This window comes from Elgaria multicarinata, chromosome 17, assembly GCF_023053635.1.
Source record: "Elgaria multicarinata webbii isolate HBS135686 ecotype San Diego chromosome 17, rElgMul1.1.pri, whole genome shotgun sequence".
Taxonomy (NCBI): domain Eukaryota; kingdom Metazoa; phylum Chordata; class Lepidosauria; order Squamata; family Anguidae; genus Elgaria; species Elgaria multicarinata.
Genome location: NC_086187.1, coordinates 12,086,958 through 12,106,723, shown reverse-complemented (window position 1 = coordinate 12,106,723; position 19,766 = coordinate 12,086,958). Strand labels below are relative to the sequence as shown.

Below are 19,766 nucleotides of genomic sequence, written 5' to 3'. Positions count from 1 at the left end.
GAGCACATTGTGTTTTATAGGATATTGGGACAATACAAGTGTCCATGGTCTTCACAACTTTGGGGTGTCGTATTTGTTTGCCGTTTGCCTTACTGGTTGAGATGAATCGACTTTCTTCAACCTGGGTCTCTCCAGATGTGTTTTGTACCACAACTTCCATCAGTCCCCGCCATCCGGAGGGCGCCAGGTTGGGGGAGTCTGAATTCAAGGTAGTAAAACTAGGAATACCATAGCATTGCACAGGGTAGAATTCAAATGTTAAATTAGGGGTTAAGAACATAAGACATGCCCTGCTGGATCAGACCAAGGGTCCATCTAGTCCAGCACTCTGTTCACACAGTGGCCAACCAGCCGTCGGCCAGGGATGAACAAGCAGGATATGGTGCAACATCACCCTCCCACCCATGTTCCCCAGCAACTGGTGCACACAGGTTTATTGCCTCGAATACTGGAGATAGCACACAACCATCAGGTCTGGCAGAACCCATCAAGAATTAACAGGGTCCGTACCAAACTCTAGCAGGAGGCAGATTCATGAAGATAAGCTTCATCACACCTGCATGAGCCCCTGGGTGTGCATGCCAAGTGTTACCTACAGGAATTAATCCTCCAGCACCGCTGGAGGTAGCTAGTTTCCAAGTCCACTGAGATCAGTGGAACCTCTGGAATCCAAAATGGATTCTGGCATTGGGGTTGGAAGTTTAGTGGACATGCAGTGAAAATGAGAAAATGCAGTCCTGCTGAACGGTTTCTTGCTTTTGGTGTGTGTGTGGAGGAGGAGCAGTACTCAGTAATTTTGCCTTTCTCCCATCGAATTAAAATGGGAGCAATTACTTCCAGGGAAAGCTTTGTTCGTGCCATGGCCATGCCTCCTTTACGGGATTTTTCAAGAGCTGCAGATGACCGAGGGGAGACATGATAGCACTCTTGAAATACTTCCCGTTAGAGCAGTATGACAATGGAACCAATGCCCTAGGGAGGCGGTGGGCTCTCCCACACTAGAGGCCTTCAAGAGGCAGCTGGACAACCATCTGTCAGAGATGCTTTAAGGTGGATCCCTGAATTGAGCAGGGGGTTGGACTTGATGGCCTTAAAGGCCCCTTCCAACTCTACTTGATGAATCTATGATGCCATCTTCCAGTTGTAAACCTCTTGTTCATTCCCAGCACTTCTATCCATTTTTGTTCGTTCCACCAAAAAAAAAAAAAAAAGACCATTAAGGGGGAAAAGGTGGAACAGCTGGCCAATCCCTTTTGACTGGTAGCGCCAGGAGTCCTTTTGTTTCAATGGAACACGCGAGCATTATCTACAGGCAGCTAACAGACTAGTGACCACGGCCGAATGAGTTACGCTGATCCCACAACCACACGAAAGCGTTGCATGAGAAATTGCCTTTTATCGCTCCATTAAAAAAAAAACCCACAAAACTACAGGGCTGCCGCTACACAGATCACAAATTATTTACATGGGATCTCCCCACCCACCCAAATCCACCCTTTGCTGAGCTTGTGGAAGGCAGGTAGCCGAAGAACCCAGACACCAGAGAAGAATCGTCCCCAGTCCATCTTCGTCAACTGAAACTTGAGCTTGCAAAAGATCAGAAGTACAAAGGTTCCGGATGATCTCTGCCACTTCTCCCTCTGAAACCCGGGTGTGAGAGGAGTGATGGAGGCGTAGGTCTTGTTGCACATAGCTTCAGCAGGCATAAGGGGGTGCAGATAGTCCACAGATGGCTCATTAATAAGCTCACTGGAGGCGCTCTCTTTGCCATCTGCCCCAATCTCTTCTTCTTCCTAAGTCTGGTTGGATCTTGGGTAGAATTGCACCCGGACAACACTTCAAAATCCTTTGGAACTTGATAGGTACCCAACATCCCCAAAGAAACATCTAGCATCAGCCTGCGTCCCTCAACTCCCGCTTTGACCACAACATCTTACTTCCTGAGGATGTTTTTACAGCGATCTCTGTTGGGTCTCCTTGCGTCTACAGAACTTCCATCAAGAGGAGCCCGGCGATTTCTGTGCCCTGGGATGTAAATCGTAGCAGCTGGGAACAGCACTCGCCCCCAAACAAACCCAACGGCAAACGAAGCAAGGAGCTTCACACCTATGTGAAGGAAGGGACGGTAGGGGGGGTCCCTGCGCAACGAACAGTGCAAATCCAAACTGTGCTTGTACAAAGAGGGTCAGAGACCACGTTAAGACTTAAAGGCTGGGTTGTTTTAACGTCTGAGGAAGCTGCGACACCACACAGCAGGTTCCCTTCCTGGAAAGGGACGCATTTCTGGTTTCCCGCAAGGCAAATTGGAAACTGGTTTTGGCAAGGCTTGGCCACATGGTTAGACGTGTGCGCCCTGGCCCAGAAGGCAACGACGCTTCCCACCTTCTACATGGAGGTGCCTCTGAAGGTTACCGCTGCGAGAGCAGGAGGGTCCCCTTTCCAAAGGCACAGAGGAGAAGAAGGCCCGTTGGTTGCTGCCATGCAAGGCAGGTTGAAGGATCAGAAAGCAAAAGGGTGAAGTGATGGAAAGGACGCTGGCAAGGCACCCCACAGACTCGGAAGAACCCCATTCACTGGAGACGTGCTTCCTGAGGGTCTAGCTCTAACTTTGAGCAATGGTGTGGTTGCTGGCTATCGCTGACCCTCAAAGCAACTCTTGGGGTTCAGGCTCTTACAGAAGAATGACGAATTGTCCAAAGCTGGGGGACGGTGGGTAATCCCATTTGTGCTGCATTCTGTCCCAAGGTTCTGGGAATAGAAACACAGGATGCACCCTCATAGCAACTCAGAACACTGGTCTATCCATCTCAGTATTGTCTACATTGACTCCCCAGGCAGGTTTTTTTTTCCTCCTAGCGGGTGTGATAAATCATGCCAAGTTAAAGCACACATGCTGAGCGGAGTCTGCTTTTACTAGCCACGGAACTCTGGGCACAGGCCCTGTGAATTAGCATGCCTGGGCACCTAATCAGTTACCTAGGGAGGTTGTGGGATCTCCCACACTAGACACCTTCAAGAGGCAGCTGGACAACCATCTGTCAGGGATGCTTTAGGGTGGATTCCTGCATTGAGCAGGGGGTTGGACTCGATGGCCTTATAGGCCCCTTCCAACTCTGCTATTCTATGATTCTATACGTCCTGCTGAATTCCAGCTTCTCAAGTATTATAGTGGATGTTGACCATAATACTTTCAAGCTACTCTCTGCAGCCACGAGAACTTGAAACTCATTTTAAAACAATAAAGCGGAGATCCTTAGGATATGGAAAGTGGTGCCTTGCCACCAAATTCTGTGCATGGTGCGCGAGGAATACATACACAGCCCTGGGGTGTAAGCGGGCTTCTGAGTGAAAAAAGCAGACGAGGTCCTAGTTCTGAGCTGGAGATAAATATAAGTGGCTTTGTTTCCAGCCTTGCTTGATATTAGTACAGCCCGGACAGGCAGAAGAATACTCACAGAACAGGAAACCTTATCCTCCCTCCAAAATGGCTAGCTAGTCCTGTTGTCTCCAACCTGATGCCCTCGAGATGTGTTGGACTGTAACTCCCAGTATCCCCAGTGCTGGCTGGGGATGCTGGGAGTTGCAGCCCAACACATCTGGAGGGCAGCAAGTTAAGAACATCAGAAGAGCCCTGCTGGATCAGACCAAGGGTCCATCTAGTCCAGCACTCTGTTCACACAGGGGCCAACCAGGGACCAACAAAGTAGGACCCGGTACAACAGCACCCTGCCACCCATGTTCCCCAGCAAGCAGTGCACACAGGTTTACTGTTTCAGATACTGGAGGTAGCACATAACCATCAGGGCTTGTTGCCATTGATAGCCCTCCTCCAGGAATTTATCCAACCCCCTTTTAAAGCCATCCAAATTGGTGGCCATCACTACACCTTGTGGCAGTGAGTTCCATAATTTAACTCTGCGCTGTGTGAAGAAGTCCTTCTTTTCATTTGTCCTGAATCTCCTGCCAATCAGCTTCCTGGGATGACCCCACTGGGTTCTAGTATTATGAGAGAGGGAGAAATGTGTCTCCCTATCCACATTCCCACAACAAGCATAATTGGGCTAGTCTATACACAATGAAGATTTGTAAATCTACAGGGCTTCATTCCTACTTATGTTGTTAGCTTCCAGCATAGGCCTCAATGAAAAATAAATCGGGGTACGTATCCCTTTGGCGGGATTCCTTTCGCTGTGGAGACCATTGGCTGACCTCAACGTAAACCCGACCAGCACGAAAACAAAACTCGGTGGAAGGATTCGGCCTGCTCTAGACAGTAGGGCAGCACTTACTGTGTGCAACACCTCATATAAAACTCATGACAAGAGGCGAGAGCAAGACTTCAGGTTCGGTCCGTCTAGCAGGAGTCCCCAAATTATTTGGGTCAGTGGGCGCATTTGGAATGTTAAGAGAGCCTCCTGGGCACTCTCACAAAATGGCTGCCACGGGAGGGGCTTGCCCACCCACAAAATGGCGGGTGTGGCTGGTCGCACGGCACTAGCTTCCTAAAAGGCAAACCGGTGAGAAGAAAAAGACGCGTAACTTGCCTGAGAACAGGTCAGCTGAGCTCCAATTCACAAAATCCCTATTTTGAATTCAAATAAGGAGAATGATGGGAGGAGTGGCGCTTCACTTTGAAGCATGCCAGACTCCGTCAATTTTATTTTTCTAAAAAAAACCTCAAGGAATCAAGTAAAAATCAGGCGAAGCAGGGGGACCTGGTGGGTGCCAAGAAAGGTGTCCATGGTATCCATAGTGGAGACCGCTTTAATAACTGCCTAGGCTTTCCCCCAAAGACTCCTGGGAACTGTAGTTTAGTGAGGGGCTGGGAACTCCCTATCCAGGGAACCTTAAAGCCCATCCTCTTCACATTCCTACCATTCCCCTGTAGTTTCCTTACAGGAAGGGGATAAGGTTAAACCGGCTGACATCTGCGGTCCAGCGTCTCTCTCACGGGCGAAGGTGTGGGAGCCACCCGCATAAGCGCTCCACAGAGGTAGGCTAACCGATGACAAAGGGAATCCAGGTTTGGCCTGACACTACAAGCCAAAAGGGGCCAAGATGGAACGGTGAGTTTAATGCAGTATTTTCGGGGGACGGGACACAGCTCAGGAAGAGTCTGCAGGTGGGGCGGTGGAGATACTTCCACGGAGCAAGTGCTTTTCACCAAGGCTCTGATGGTGCAATTGCCCTGCCTCCTTTACGGGATTCTGGGGTAGAAGCTGGTGGTTCTGGTTTCGTTGGGGCAGGGAATCCATTCTGGGTTTTAGTCAGAACGGGCCAGAACTCTAAAGGAGCTAGCCATGGTGCTGAACCTCTCCCAAAAAACGGTTCAGCATCTTGGATAGCTCTTTTAGAGTTCTGATTTTAACCCAGAATGGATTCACAGCTCCACCAAAATTGGAGCCAAGAGCCTCCCCCGGTATCCAGTCACAGTCATTTTCCACTGGTAACTGTTCTGTTTTCCCACCCCTTCTCAGGCCTTTCCCCCGCCCCCACTCCTAATCACAAAAAAAAAAACCCAGTTCAGAAAGGGAACGTGGATCAGCTGCACATGGTCTTTGGACCGGTAGCTCTTCACTAGCAGTCCGTGTGGGAGCACCCCTAGAGCTACAGCCACAAATGTTCCCAGAGGAGACTTCAAGGAGAAATGTAGAAGTCTTGGAGAGATGTCAGGAGGGATAAGGGACGGGCGAGAAAGGTTGACTTTTCAAAGATGCTCGTAAAAATCTGGGGGAAGGAAAGTGGTGTTTCAGCTGCGGGCTTCTCCTCAGTCCAGTAAAAGCGCATTGCCCGATTCAGGACAACGCGTGGGTCAAAAAGGGTGCTGAAGACATAAAATCACAATCCGATAAAAGCACGGGGATGTCCCCCTTCCTTGGAAATGAGCGGCTCCGTGTGCGGGCGCATGTCCTCATTACGAGGGAAGGAGCGACGGCTTGGGCGTGAGCCTGAGGAGGAGGCCCTCACTCCGCATTGGCGCGCTCCCTCAGTACCGGCAAAGAGAGCATTTCCGGAGCGGATTTCTTCCGCGGCCTGTCCTTGGGCACGCTGAGGAAGTCCGGCGCTTCGCCGCTGAGAGGGGTGGACGGGGCGCTGGAGGGGGCGCTCTGGGTGCCCGGTGGGAGGCACACTTCATTGATGGAGATGGTGGGCGTCACCAGGCCGATGATCTCGTTGGTGGCCTCCTGCGTTTCCTTCTCATACAGACGCACCTCGTCCATTGTCATCCCTGGAGGAAGCAAGCAAAAGAGGCAGAGGGCTTTGTGAGGAGGGGCAGTGTCATGTCAGAACGATGCCACGGGTGGGCTTAGCACTCTCTCTGGGGTAGGCCGAAGCCACCCTTGGAGGGCTCCCCTCTCTCTGAGGTACACTGAATGACAAGCAATGCATAGGGCCAGAGGGAGACCTGGGTGGTGGATCAGACCCATCAGGGAAATGGACGCAGGGGTGTGGCACCGCCTTTGTTGTGCCAGGTGAAGCCTTTTCTAAATTATTCTCCGAGGAATTTTTTTTAAAAAAGTCCTGTGCTTTTTAGTGTTCCGAACGACTGTTTATCTGTCATATATGTTAGCGTTCCGCTTTCATTCCGTTCGTGGGAATTTTACCTGTCATAGAGGTTTTTATGCTGCAAATAGTTATTTTAATGATCTGAATACATTTTATTTGTCCATGGCACAAGGGCCGTTACAATCACAACAAAACAAGGTGTTAGGGAACAAAAGGTCATATAAAGCACCAGACTGGGAGAAGAGGCTAAAATATAATAATAATAATAATAATAATAATAATAATAATAATAATAATAATAATAATAATATATAGCCCCTAGTGACAATAATAGCAGAAGATTATAGCAGGTGGTATTTAATGATATTGCATTTTTAATTGTATTGGATCGTTTTATGCTGTCAGTGTTATTGGGATGCTTTAGATATTAACGGATTACTCCCATGTAGACTAATGGGGGAAGCAGGGACACGCCGACTATCCCCGCCCCCGACATGGCATGGGGCCCCTTGGCCAGTTCCAGGGAAGCAGACACCTGTGCAATCTGGAACCCTGCACAGTTGGGGTTACGAGTCGTATGGAGGCCTTTGTGCGTGCGGCCGTGCAGGCTGTATACCCAAAGGGGAGGCTAGTCACGTCGTGCAAAATCAGGGGTGGATCTAGCCGGCGTTGGCCCGCTGCTCCCTGCTCACGCGTTGCCCTACACGTGAGTCAATTAACTTCCGAAGAGGGCTTTGGAGTTCCTACACGTCTACACACACACCAGATAAAGGAAATAAGCAAATAAAAACACCCCCGGGAGAGGCGAGAACCAACTCATAATACACGTGACAAACCACAAGCGAGAGCTGGCGGCTTTTCGATTTAAAGCCGGCGTCGCCTTCCCACACCTCTCGATGGAACCTGGCAGGAAGTGGGGGCCATCTGGAGATGTACCGGCTCTTCAGACCCCCAGAAAGACACCCTTTCACTCTTCACAGGAGTTGAGGACGAGCTGCCTGGCAACCCTCCCACCTACGTGGCTGGCTTTGCATCTAGGAAGGGGATCGTAGCCGAGGGGGAAGAAGGAAGCCAGACGGCAGGGCAAAGCTGGTGGGGGTGGGTGGGTGGGTGCGTCAGGGCCGGCATGGTCGGGCATCCGGCGAGGGCCCGCAATGCAGCAGGGGCCCACTGGAGTTGCAAGCTGCTTGTCCACCTGCCTCTTGCTGCGGCCGAAACAATGGTGGGGGTGAGGAGCAGGAGACGCCCCCCCCCCCCGCTGGCTCCTGGCTTGTCAAGCAAGTGGGAGCCATGATGAGGAAGAGGAGGAGGAGGAAGAGCAGATGGTGACAATGGCGGTCAGAAGGAAGACTCACCGAGGCAGCAGGGCCACGGAGTGGCTCACAACGCTGGAGTGTGTGTGTGTGTGTACACACGCGTGCATATATGTATAGCAGACCTCTCTAGGTTTCACACATCCTCTCTAGGTTTCAAGCGCCCCCGCCTTCAATTGTCCAGGGCAGGGGCGCTCCGTAACATGAAAGCATAGAAGGAAAGGAAAGGAACCTCTTGTGCAAGCACTGAGTCATTACTGACTCTTGGAGGGACGCCAGCTTTCGCTGACGTTTTCTTGGCAGGACTTATAGCGGGGTGGTTTGCCGTTGCCTTCCCCGGCCGTGATTACCTTTCCCCCAGCTAACTGGGTACTCTTTTTACCGACCTCGGGAGGATGGAAGGCTGAGTCGACCCGAGCCGGCTGCCTGAAACCAGCTTCCGCTGGGATCGAACTCAGGCCGTGGGGAGAGTTTCAGCTGCAGAAACTGCTGCTTTACCGCTCTGCGTCACACGAGGCTCATGAAAGCATAGGAAGGAAATAAGAAGGCCGGCTGCTTCGGCAATTCAGCACATCTGAATGCATCTCCCAGCCTAGGGCCTGGTCTCACTCCAAACACTTTTTTAAGGTCGGGGAAGAGCCATTAGCGGTGCTTGCCTTGGTCTCGGAGCGCCCCCTTTAGTCAGGCAAGCAAAACGCCAAGGCCTTCCAGAATCCACAGCCAGGCAAACATCCCAGTAAAAGTTCATGCCTAGCTGTGGATTCTGGAATTTTTCTTAACAGACCAACACAGCTTTCCTTTGCTTGTTGGAAGGTTTTCTGGGGTTAACAGAGAGACTCCCACAGTAACGCGCATCTTGAACTCGTCTCTCTCTGCACATGCTGAGGCTGCATCTACATCTGACTTTTTTTTTTTTTAAAAAAAAGAGCAGTGTCATGGCTTTTCTCAAAGGACCCTGGGAAGTGTAGTTCTGTTAAGGGCGCTATGAGCTGATCTACAAATGTCGCAGAATGAGCTGGCGGAATTCTGGACTGTGCCGCATCAAAAGGCAGATTGAGACACTCTTTCTGCTGCCGTTGCTAAGCTCCCTGCAGGTACAGGGTTGCAGTTTGCATGCAGAAGGTCGTAGGTTCAATTCCCGGCATCTCCAGATAGGACTGCTGCCTGTCAGTGTAAGCAATATAGGGCTAGATAGAACAATGCTCTGACTTCATAGGAGACAGCTCCCTACGATTCTTTTTAATTCAGCCCCGTGGTCAGATCCATGAGGTCTGGCATCTCGCTTTATTTTTAGGTGAAGGACAATAGCTCAGTAGTAGAGCACATGCTTTGCAAGAGCAAAGTCCCAGCTTTCCTGAGCTCAATGGACCAATTGGTTTGACTCGATATAAGGCAGCTACCAGTCAGTGTAAGCAATACAGGGCTAGATAGACCAATGCTCTGACTTCAGAGGAGGCAGCTTCCTATGATCCTATTTAATTCAGCCCTGTGTTCAGATCCATGAGGACTGGCACCTTGCTCTATTTTATGTTCGTAATCACCCAGCACATCCATGAGAACGGTTTGGCGTTGGCCTCTCAGTGTGCCAGCTTAAACCAGCAGTGGGAAGACAGTAGCTCTCCAAATGTTTTGGACTCCAATTCCCAGCATTCTTGACCATTGGCCAGGTTGGAAAGGGCTTCTAGAAGTCCAAAACATCTGGCGATCGACCTTCTGTCCACCTCTGGCTTGCAATATGCAACCATCTTTTTATTCAAGAGCGCACCCAAGGATTTAAGCTACCTCCCCACCAGCGGTCCAAGACATCCCCCTCCAAAATTAATTCTGCTTAACGCACAGAGCTTCTCCAAGAGGCTCATTGCAGGACTTTGGATTTCTATGGAGAGACCAACACGGAATGACGAGTCCCAGGTTTCCCTCGGGGAAACCTTCCCAGGATCCCTTGGAGAAAGCCATAAAGCCGGCTAAACGTTTGTTGCGTAGAGGCGACGCCTGCGTCCCTTTCTGCTGCTGCCCTCAGCGGATCTCAGCACCCCCGTTTTTTGGGCACCTGTACGGAAAAGGACCGGCTGAATCCAAAGGAAAGGGGAGCCATGGCCGAAAAAGGGCCAGAGCGGGGGTGGGATGGGGTGCAGGCAGCGGGAAGAAGCCGCAGTTCTCAGATTCAGGGGAGCAAAGGAAAGCAAAACCAAAGACGAAACATACATACAAAACGGGGAGTCCTGGGCCAGGTAGGGTGTTAGGGATCCTGGCTGCAGAAGTTTTTGTTTGTGGCCACGTGCATCTGAGTCTCGAAGGCACGGACTTCCTCCAGGGACATGTCTGTAACACGCAGAGAGACTTTCAACGCTCGGCTAAAGTAAAAAAAAAAAAGGAGGAAGGAGAGGCAGGAAACCGGAGGCGCTAGACGACCACAGATAGCCAAGGAGTGGGGTGGCGGCTATGTAGAATCCAGGCCAGCCCGAAGCTGTTGAGGGATGCAACCCTGTCCAACGCGCAAGGGGCTAGACCTCAATGAGGAATAGGTCTACCTGGATAAATAAGATGCCGTTTCTGTAGCTGGACGTTCTTCTGTGCCCCCAGTTGGCAGCAGCCAGTGAAGCGGGGTGGAAAGTTTTCCTGGCACAGCTTCATAAAAGTAATCATTAACCGAATTAATATAATAGTAGTCAAATTGGGCCATCCAATCCCAAACGGAGTGCGTAATTCACTTCCATGAGCCTGAAGGGCTGCTGTAGATGTGGACCTTCTGGATCCATCACACGTCTCTGCTGATACTCCCGTGCTACTGCAGTATCTGTCTGTAGCAGCCTTCCCCAACACGCCGCCCCTTGAGGTGTTTTGAACTACAACTCCCATCACCCCTAGCCAGCATGGTCAATATTCAGGAGTGATGGAGGTTGTAGTCCAAAACTTCAACACGCAGGGTCTCCTGCTGCAAGAGCAGGGAGGAGAGGAAGGCAGGGGGTTACAGATGCCCCATCACGGAGGTACAGAAGTCGGAGAGAGCTGAGAGCAGCAGCGCAGGGCTGAGTTGTTAGTACCGTTATGCAGGAGATCGGGGGAAAGAAAAGACCGACGCATCCCTGGCTCTAGAGAGACGTTCTCCGAGTTTCACAGCGATGGGTTCCTCGGTGCCAGCCTCGCTACATGCTGGCAACTCTGCCTTTGCTAATAAATAGCCACTTTGGGTCGCCTTACACGCGGAGGGAATGAAACGGGTTCTCTGAGAGCAGTTTGCTTTTTGCACCGTCTCCGATTCAGAATCAGCGATTTACTGGATGCACGATCCAGCAGCCTGGAGGGAAAAAAAATACCTCCGCTTGCGTTTTAAACACCCCAACAAAAAACGTCCCACGTTTCTAGCCCCTTATGGGTTGCAAAGCCAGGCTTGGAGATGTGCGGCGCTTGGGGAAAGCTCAGAAGCTAGTGTACATGTGAGATGTACATGTGTACATCTTCAGCAGGAGAGGCTGTGGATGTGTTGAACCGGTGCCTGGCTGCGACAATGGACTGGATGAGGGTTAATAAACTGAGACTCAATCCGGACAAGACTGAGTTGCTGTTAGTAGGTGATTCCACTGGCAGGATGGGGGGTGTTCTACCGGTTCTGGATGGGATTGCACTCACCCTGAAGGAGCAGGTTTGTAGCTTGGGGGTTCTTTTAGACCCATCATTATCACTTGAGGCTCAGGTGACCTCAGTGGCACGGAGTGCCTTCTACAAACTCCGGTTGGTGGCCCAGCTATGCCCCTATCTAGACAGGGATAACCTGGCTTCAGTTGTCCATGCTCTGGTAACCTCCAAGTTAGATTACTGCAATGCGCTCTACGTAGGGCTGCCTTTGAAGACGGTTCGGAAGCTGCAGCTCATGCAAAATGCAGCAGCCAGATTGATTTCGGGAACCAGAAGGTTTGACCATATAACACCTGCTCTGGTCCGCTTGCACTGGCTGCCTGTATGTTTCCGAGGCCAATTCAAGGTGCTGGTTTTGACCTATAAAGCCTTACATGGCTTGGGACCACAATACCTGACGGAACGCCTCTCCCGACGTGAATATACCCGGTCACCGTTCAACATCTAAGGTCCTCCTCTGGGTGCCTACTCTGAGAGAGGCTCGGAGTGTGGCAACGAGGGATAGGGCCTTTTCGGTGGTGGCCCCAGGCTATGGAACGATCTCCCTGACGAGGCTCGCCTGGCACCAACACTGCTATCTTTCTGGCACCAGGTTAAGACTTTCCTCTTTGCCCAGGCATATGGCGGCACATCTTAATCACCCACATGTTTAGTTTTTTAACGGTTTTTAATGCTTTATGCGTGTATGTTCTGTGTTTTAGAATTTTAAATTTTGTATACTCGTTTTAATCTTAATTTTAGAATGTCTGTAAACCGCCCAGAGAGCCCTGGCTATGGGAGCGGTATATAAGTGAAATAAATAAATAAAATAATAAATGAAGAACAACGCAGAACCTGCAGCGGCGCCGGGGACGGAGTTTCCACTCGGCACTGCTGTTCGTTCTTCGACGTATGCAATTTTCAGAAATTCGGTCCAGTGGGTTGGGGATCCAGATTTCAACATATTTAAAAGAGATCCGCCAAAATCAAAGGGCCTAATGACTCTGTTACTTCGGAACTCAGACAAGTCAACCACCGAGCAAGTGGTCAAGTTTTTGAACTTGGCTATTTCTATTAGATCCTTCAATGACTACTTGTCTTTCTAATAGCTACATGTATGCTCAGTCTTTTTGTACGTAACTTTTGCTGGAATGGTCTACTCACTGCAATAAAATTGGTTGTTGATTTCTCATATTTAGAGGAGATCCACCGAAATCAAAGGACCTAGTGTTCGTTAGAACCAACACAAGTCCACGATTTCAGTGGGCCTACTCTAAGTAGGGATCCAACCTGATGCGCCAAACCTGCATCACTTATCAGGTCATGAGATTTCAGCGTCAGCTCCCCAGTTCTTTCTGTGCCTTGCCTCACCAGCCGGAGGTGCTAAAGGCAGGAAAACGCTTTTTCAGAGAGCTTTGGGTAGGGTGACCCTATGGAAAGGAGGACTGGGCTCCTGCATCGTTGCGATGAAGAGGGGATTTCAGCAGGTGTCGTTTGTATGCATGCAGCACCTGGTGAAACTCCCCTCTTCATCGCAACAGTGAAAGCTGCAGGAGCCCTGCCCTCTTTTGTATCTGGTCACTCTAGCATAGCTCCTGCAGCTTTAACTGTTTATTTTATTTTATTTATTGCATTTCTATACCGCCCAATAGCTGAAGCTCTCTGGGCGGCTTACAAAACTGTTGTGATGAAGAGGGGTTTTTTATAGGGCTGCATGCCTGTAAATGACACCTGCTGAAATGCCCTTTTGTACACATCTGTTAAAGATGCAGGAGCCCGGTCCTCCTTTCCATAGGGTCACCCTACACCCTCAGCAATTTGCTGATTTTGAGGCTCCCCGGAGTCTGAGTTCTTCCCTTTGCTTCCCTGCAGGCTAATTTCTGTTCCCCTGCTGCCACCAGGGGGCAGCAAAGCCAAGCAGTTTTGGACCTTGCAAAGGGGCGGGTGAAGCATGGCGCTAAGCTACCAGCTCCTTACAGAGTCCTGCTTCAAGGTCTGTTATGAACCCACAGACCCCAGCCCTTGGGTAGTGGCTGTAGCTCAGTGGCAGAGCCTCTTGCTTTGCATGAAGAAGGTCCCAGGTTCGATGCGCCAAGTTAAAGGAAGCCAGATTCCAGCTGGACATCAGGAAAAACTTCCTGACTGTTAGAGCAGTACGACAATGGAATCAGTTGCCTGGTGAGGTTGTGGGCTCTCCCACACTAGAGGCCTTCAAGAGGCAGCTGGACAACCATCTGTCAGGGATGCTTGAGGGTGGATTGCTGCATTGAGCAGGGGGTTGGACTCGATGGCCTTGTAGGCCCCTTCCAACTCTGCTATTCTATGATTCTATGATCCCCAGCTTCTCCAGGTAGAGCTGGGGGAAATCCTGCCTGAAACCCTGGAAAGATGCTGCCTGCTAGTGCCGGCAATACTGGGCATAGGAACGTAGAAAGCTGCCTCATACTGAGTCAGACCAGGGGTCCATCTGGCCCGGTTTGGTGAACTCTCAACTGGCCATGGCCCTACCTGGGGCCGAATCCGTTGTGTAAATGCACTGACTCAGTTTAACATGTGTTTAGGGAAATTGGTCCCTGCTGCAGTTTGCTCCAGAGAACGCTGCTACAATGCCCGTCCGCAGCTACTGAACTGAGGATCTGAGCAGGGGAGCCAGTCACACCAAGAAGTAAAGCCCTTTAGTAGCAACGGGTTGGAACATGTCTGGAAATATTGAGCCGGGGGCGGGCAGGAGGTTTTACTTTTTGTCTGGAAGCCCCCCTCCCCTGTAAAAGATGACAGGTTATCACTTGGATCAGACGGGAAGGACCCAGGAGATCAGGCTCCATTGATGGGGTTGAAATATCCACCCAATTCAGCTAGTGCAAAGCGGCTTTGAATTCCCTGGCTCTGCGTGTCTGTGTAGATGTATGTGCAGGGCTGGTGCCAGCCCCTGGCATCCTCGGGCAGTTGTTGGCGCCCCAGCATGAATGCCTGCCTGGGCCCTCTTTGGCAGATGGTGAGCAGCTACAAGCTGCCCTTTAAAATGTCCCACAATGCCCTGCAGCCATGTGACGTCAGAGCATTCTGGGGAATTTAAAATGGCGCCCCCTAAGCACTGATTGGGGCACTGCTGTTGCTACTGGGTAAACCCTCTGGAGCGGGGTGGGACGGGACGGGCATGGGCACAGGAGGGAGCCCACGGAGGGCACTATGCTGAGGGTCACCCCCCCACCATCACCTTAAGGTTGGAGCGGGCCCTTTGCATGTGGGTGAACGAGGGCTTTGAACTCCAGGATGTTGTGGGGTCAAGCAGCGATACGGAGCAGCAAAGAGGTGTGATCCGGAGTCAAATTCAGCAGAACAGGAAAGTCCGGAAAAGGAGGAGGGAGAAAAGGCAAGAGGGATGAGGTTTGAATGGGAAGATTAGCGAGGGTAGAAAAATTAGATAGGAAACCTTTCTCCCCCACCCACCCCAAAAAGGGTGGGAGGAAGACAATTTCCCTGCCATTCTGTTTACCCCTGGTGGCCTTCCTTAACCGTAGCACCCCTCCAGATGTGTTGCGGCCCAACACATCTGCCAAGTTTAGGGAAGGTTGCTCTTGGGAGCTTAAATGCACTCTTAAAAGACCCCGACTTCCTCAGGAGCTAGTTGGTAATAGTTGGGATACCACAGGCCCCAGGAAGCTGAGGGGCGAGACGTTTTGTGGCGAGGCCTGGCCAGAGCTGGCTTCGAGAGCAAGAAGTGGAACGCTCTTGAATGCAACGTTGTGCGTGTCTCTCCCACGACACGGGGCCGCTGCAAGCCTGAGTTTCGGACACGAAACCTTTGAGCGCGTCCTTGCGGGAACCTGGCACTGGACTTGGCTTGCTACAAAAGCCGTTCCCGGGAAAAGGACCCATGCATCGCGTGAAAACTGACTGCTGCTGTGCCGAATCCCAGCCACGGCCTTCTATTAAATTCAGTTTTGTTTTCAATTGAAACGGTAATTCGTTCCGTGTTCTTAGCATGCTTCGCAAGCCACCGTGGAGATCGTTACAAATCCAAAGGAGGATTGCAAAGGTTTCAGGATGCAAAATGAAACCGAATAAGCTTCCTGCGAGATCGTGATCACACCTCCAGGAAAGGCTAAGCAAAGGAGTTTAGTATGCAGTTACAGGGTAGCATCTAAAGACCCTTACTCAAGAGCTCAATTACCTTTGAACCCCCTCATCACACACTCACAATCAGGGGATTTAAAAATGCGTCAAAGGGCAGGTGGCTTTTCCCATTCAGCCAATGCATATTTAAAGGTAAAAATAAAGGCCTGGATCCACTGCTGATTATTAGTAGAGGGAGAGACGGTAGGGGTGTGTGTGTCTGTGTGTGTGTGGTAGATTACCCAAATGGACGAAAGCAAAAAATACGAAGGTGCAATGTTGTGATTATGCTATAAACCAGGGGTAGATGTTTTGGCCTACAACTCCCATCAGCCTTAGCCAGCATGGCCAATGGGTGAAGGATTATGGGAGTTGTAGTCCCAAACGTCTGGAGGGCGCTGGGTTGCCAATCTGTAGCACAAACATTTCGCAGCGCTGGAATCCAAGTCCGGCAAGGGTTTGGAAAGAGACAGGAGCCCAAGGCAAGGAAGGAGCAGCAGTTGAGGACAAGGGACAGATGGTCCCACGCTCCACCCGGGTGCCTGATGGGCTTTATCCGCCTTTTCCTACCCACCTTCTACCCAGACCATGCCAAGGGGGTGAACTCACCACACCACTCGTCCACCCAGGCAAAGGCTTGCCGGTGTCCAATCAGCAGAATGTCACGGATGACCTGCAACCCAAAATTTTGTGAAAGGCACCGCTGCAATCCCCAAACGCTGCTACTACATCATCATCATCATCATCATCATCATCATCATCATCATCATCATCATCTTCTCTATTCTGCCCAATAGCTGAAGCTCTCTGGGCAGTTTACTACAATTCATAAGATGAAATACAGCATGGAAATATAAATATACAATATTCAAAACAATTTAGACAACTAAAACAGTTTCTATAAAATACTAGACCTGTTTAGGTGGCTGGCACAAGTGCCCCATCGTATGGAATTGAACGCCTGGGAGTAGAGGCCAGGCTTAACCTGGTGCTGAAAAGATGACAGTGTTGGTGGCAGGCGGGCCTGACTGGGGAGCTCATTCCATAGTTGGGGGGCCACCACTAGCAGAGCGGTTGTGATTGGCGGCTGGCAGGAGACAGCGTCGTGCAGAGACTGATCCCTCATCGTCTCCAGCCTTCTAACCGGGCCTGATCCGATGCACAGCCGACGGGACAGGTGGTAACACAGACTGCACCACGCAAAGCTGCAGGGGTGTGTGTGGGTGTGTGTGGAGTGGTGGTGGGGATGTTTTATTCATTTACCCCTCCATTGACAATGTGTATAAAAACACTGATAAATTAAGTTGATCTGAACTTCTTCTGAACTGGCTCTAGCCTGCGTTTATTGCCTCCCGATACTAAATGCTGCGTTGCCACGCTTTCTCTGTCTAAAGCAACTCTGCTGTAAGTCACACCAGACTTTCCAGCACTATCCGTGGCCCTGCAACTCCAGCCTGGCCCTAGCTGCCACCTCACTAAGCTGCCCTCAGGAGTCCGTTGTGCCCTGTGGGCCAGACACCCTCTGCCCCCGGATGGCAACACCGGGAAGGGCGCATACGCAGCGAGCATTGCTTTCATGCTTTCCCATGCAGTGAGATGAGCCAGCCAAAGACATTCGAGCACTTCTTGTTTTTAGGAATGTTTACCCTCCTGCACTCAAAACCATGGCCACTTCCCGTCACTGCTCAAACGCTCCGGCTTCTAAGTATCTCTGGAGGCAGGGTTTCCCTGCGTCTCACCTTGTGGACAAATTGCTCCACCCGCGTCTGCAGCCCCCACACCTCAAACTTGACCGTCACCAGCTTGTAAGAGCACATGATGGGCCTGGTGTGCTCCCGCCAGCCCTCCCGCAGCGGACCACGGCCAGTCTTCGCTGAGCTGAAGTACCGGAGATCCTACCGCCAGAGAGAAGATGAAAACAGGGACATTCACAAACCACACGTTCGCTTCGGCAGAAATAATCCAACCCATCTTTGCCGGACGTGCCACACGCTTCCCCTTTTCCCTCTCGGCAAAGTATGTGGTCTTCCTTATTTGCCAATCGAAACCTGGCCCAGTGGTTAAGCACCAGCAATAATGGGAAACATTAACTTTAATGTTTGGCCGTAGTTTTTGTGGGCGATCATTAGTTTTGTGACGTTGAATCCATCAATTCCACAAGGTTTTGTGCCGGAACGATGGCCAGCGTTTGCCAAACTACTGATACCTGTAACAATACTTTTTCTTTTTGGTTTGAATTAAAACTGAAAATAGAGGCCAGGTCTACTCCAAGCAGGATATGGCACTATGAAAGTGGCATGAAAGAGGCATATGGACGCAGGATCTACAGTCCTGCTTCATAACGGTCTTGAAGTGCACTGACAACTGTTGGGGCCCACTGACACAGACCATCTACCGCTTTCACATCCTGCTTGGTGCAGGTATGTCCTGGGCCCCAACAGTTGCCAGTGCACTTCAATACCACTATAAAGCAGGAGTGTAGACCCTGCCACAGTTCATTTATACCGTAAAAGTTTGTTTTAGAGCACGTCGGATGGAGAAACCCCGGTCTCCGGGCTGAATATAGCCCGTGGGGTTGCCCTATTTATTTATTTGTTATTGCATTTCTATACCACCCAATAGCCGAAGCTCTCTCCGGCCTGCGGGCTTCTCCCCAAGACCTTATCCCCTCTCCCAGCAGGAAAAAGCTTTAACCCGTTTAGGTCAGTGGCTCCGATGTCAGTGGGGTGGAGAATCCGCTCCAGGTTTCAGTCAGAACTCTAAAGGACCTATCCAAGACCTTAGCTCCTTTAGAGATCTTACTAAAACCCGGAGCGGATTCTCCACCCCACTGACATCGGAGCTACTAGTCTCCTCTGGCTCTAATCTTTGATTAGCAGCTGCTCGGAGGGAAGAACTTTCCTCTTTCCGAGCGCTGATAAAATCACCTTTTGTAGAGAGAAAAGGGCACCCATGATAAAAGCTTATATTATTACCATTTCTCTCCCTTCCTCATCCCCTTTTTTGGTAAACTAGTCCCCCACCTCAACCCCAAACATACCATTTTTTATCGTCACAGTCATCATCATTAAAGTTCTAGCCTCTAAATTACAGCCTCTCCTTCTTCTGGCAAGAGTAATCACTCTTTTTTTGTCATTTCTTCTTTTAGGTTTTATGAAAACAATAAACCCTGTCCAACTAAAACGAGAGAGGGCTTTACCAAAATTGCACGTTGGGCGGAGAAAACGGATAGAGGCGTTTTTCTTCTCCGTAATACTAGAACCTGGGGTCTTCCCGTGAAACTGAATGGCGGGAGATTTAGGACCGAGAAAAGGAAGGACTCCTTTGCACGGCGTGAAGCCAAGCTGTGAAATTCCCTACCACAAGATGTTATGACGTCCGCTGGCTCAGACGGGTCTAAAATGGTGGCTGTATACTTCCTCTAGGATCAGAGGTAGGCCATTTGCTGGAGAACATGAGAGGGAGGTGCTACTGAACCCATCACCTGTTTATGGGCTTCCCAGAGGCATCTGATTGGTCACTGTGGGGGAAAAGGATGCTAAAATCGATAGGCCTGTTATCTGAACCTCCACTGGGATCCTTCATATGTTCTTGATAGTCGTGACAGCTCAATAGAACCTCCAGGTTTAGAGGCAGTGTACCTTCGAGCACCAGTTGACAGAGGACCAACCTAGGAAGAGGACTATTGCCTCCAAGTCCTGGTTGTGGTTGGCCGCTGTGGGAAAGCAGATGCTGAACTCAGATGGACCTTTGGTCTGCTCCAGCCTGGGGGCTCATCTCTGTTCTCACGTTCTCCCAGCCGGACTAACACCCCATCATGGGGAAGGCCACACACACACACACACAGATGGGGCAATGAGGTGCCTCAGCTGTTCTTCAACAGGCTGTTACCTCTAGGCTCCGGTAGTAGCGCTCGGGGATTTCGTCGAAGGCGATGTCCAGGAATGTGACTTCGTGATCTCCCAAGATTTTTTCCCCATGGAAGATCTGAGAAGGTAGGAGAGGAGGGGGGAGGAGAGAGGGAGCTGTAAGGCTGGAAGCTTGCATAGGAGGTGATGTGGACGGTGGCCATCCAGAGGCAGCAAAGTCAAGGAAGGGGAAAAGCCCATGAAAGTAGCTACAAAGGAGGAACCTCCTTAGGTAAGTGAGAGGGAGAATCTCTACGTTATGTCAGCCGGCCTGGCAGACAATATACGGGGTGTGGGTGTGTGTCTA

The 19,766-nt window shown here is 50.7% G+C and overlaps 1 protein-coding gene across 1 annotated transcript in view; it reads right to left on the bottom strand.

Moving 5' to 3' along the window:
• Positions 1-5,600: 5,600 nt before the first annotated feature.
• LOC134410045 (cytoplasmic phosphatidylinositol transfer protein 1-like) overlaps positions 5,601-19,766 on the bottom strand; it is a 59,285-nt gene continuing 45,119 nt past the window's right edge. Inside the window, exons 7-10 of the mRNA XM_063143101.1 lie at positions 19,443-19,538; positions 17,291-17,446; positions 16,161-16,224; positions 5,601-6,229 (exon numbers count right to left, since the gene is read on the bottom strand). Of these exons, the coding sequence (XP_062999171.1) occupies positions 5,964-6,229; positions 16,161-16,224; positions 17,291-17,446; positions 19,443-19,538 (582 nt within the window). The 3' untranslated portion in view covers positions 5,601-5,963. The remainder of the gene's footprint in view (positions 6,230-16,160; positions 16,225-17,290; positions 17,447-19,442; positions 19,539-19,766) is intronic.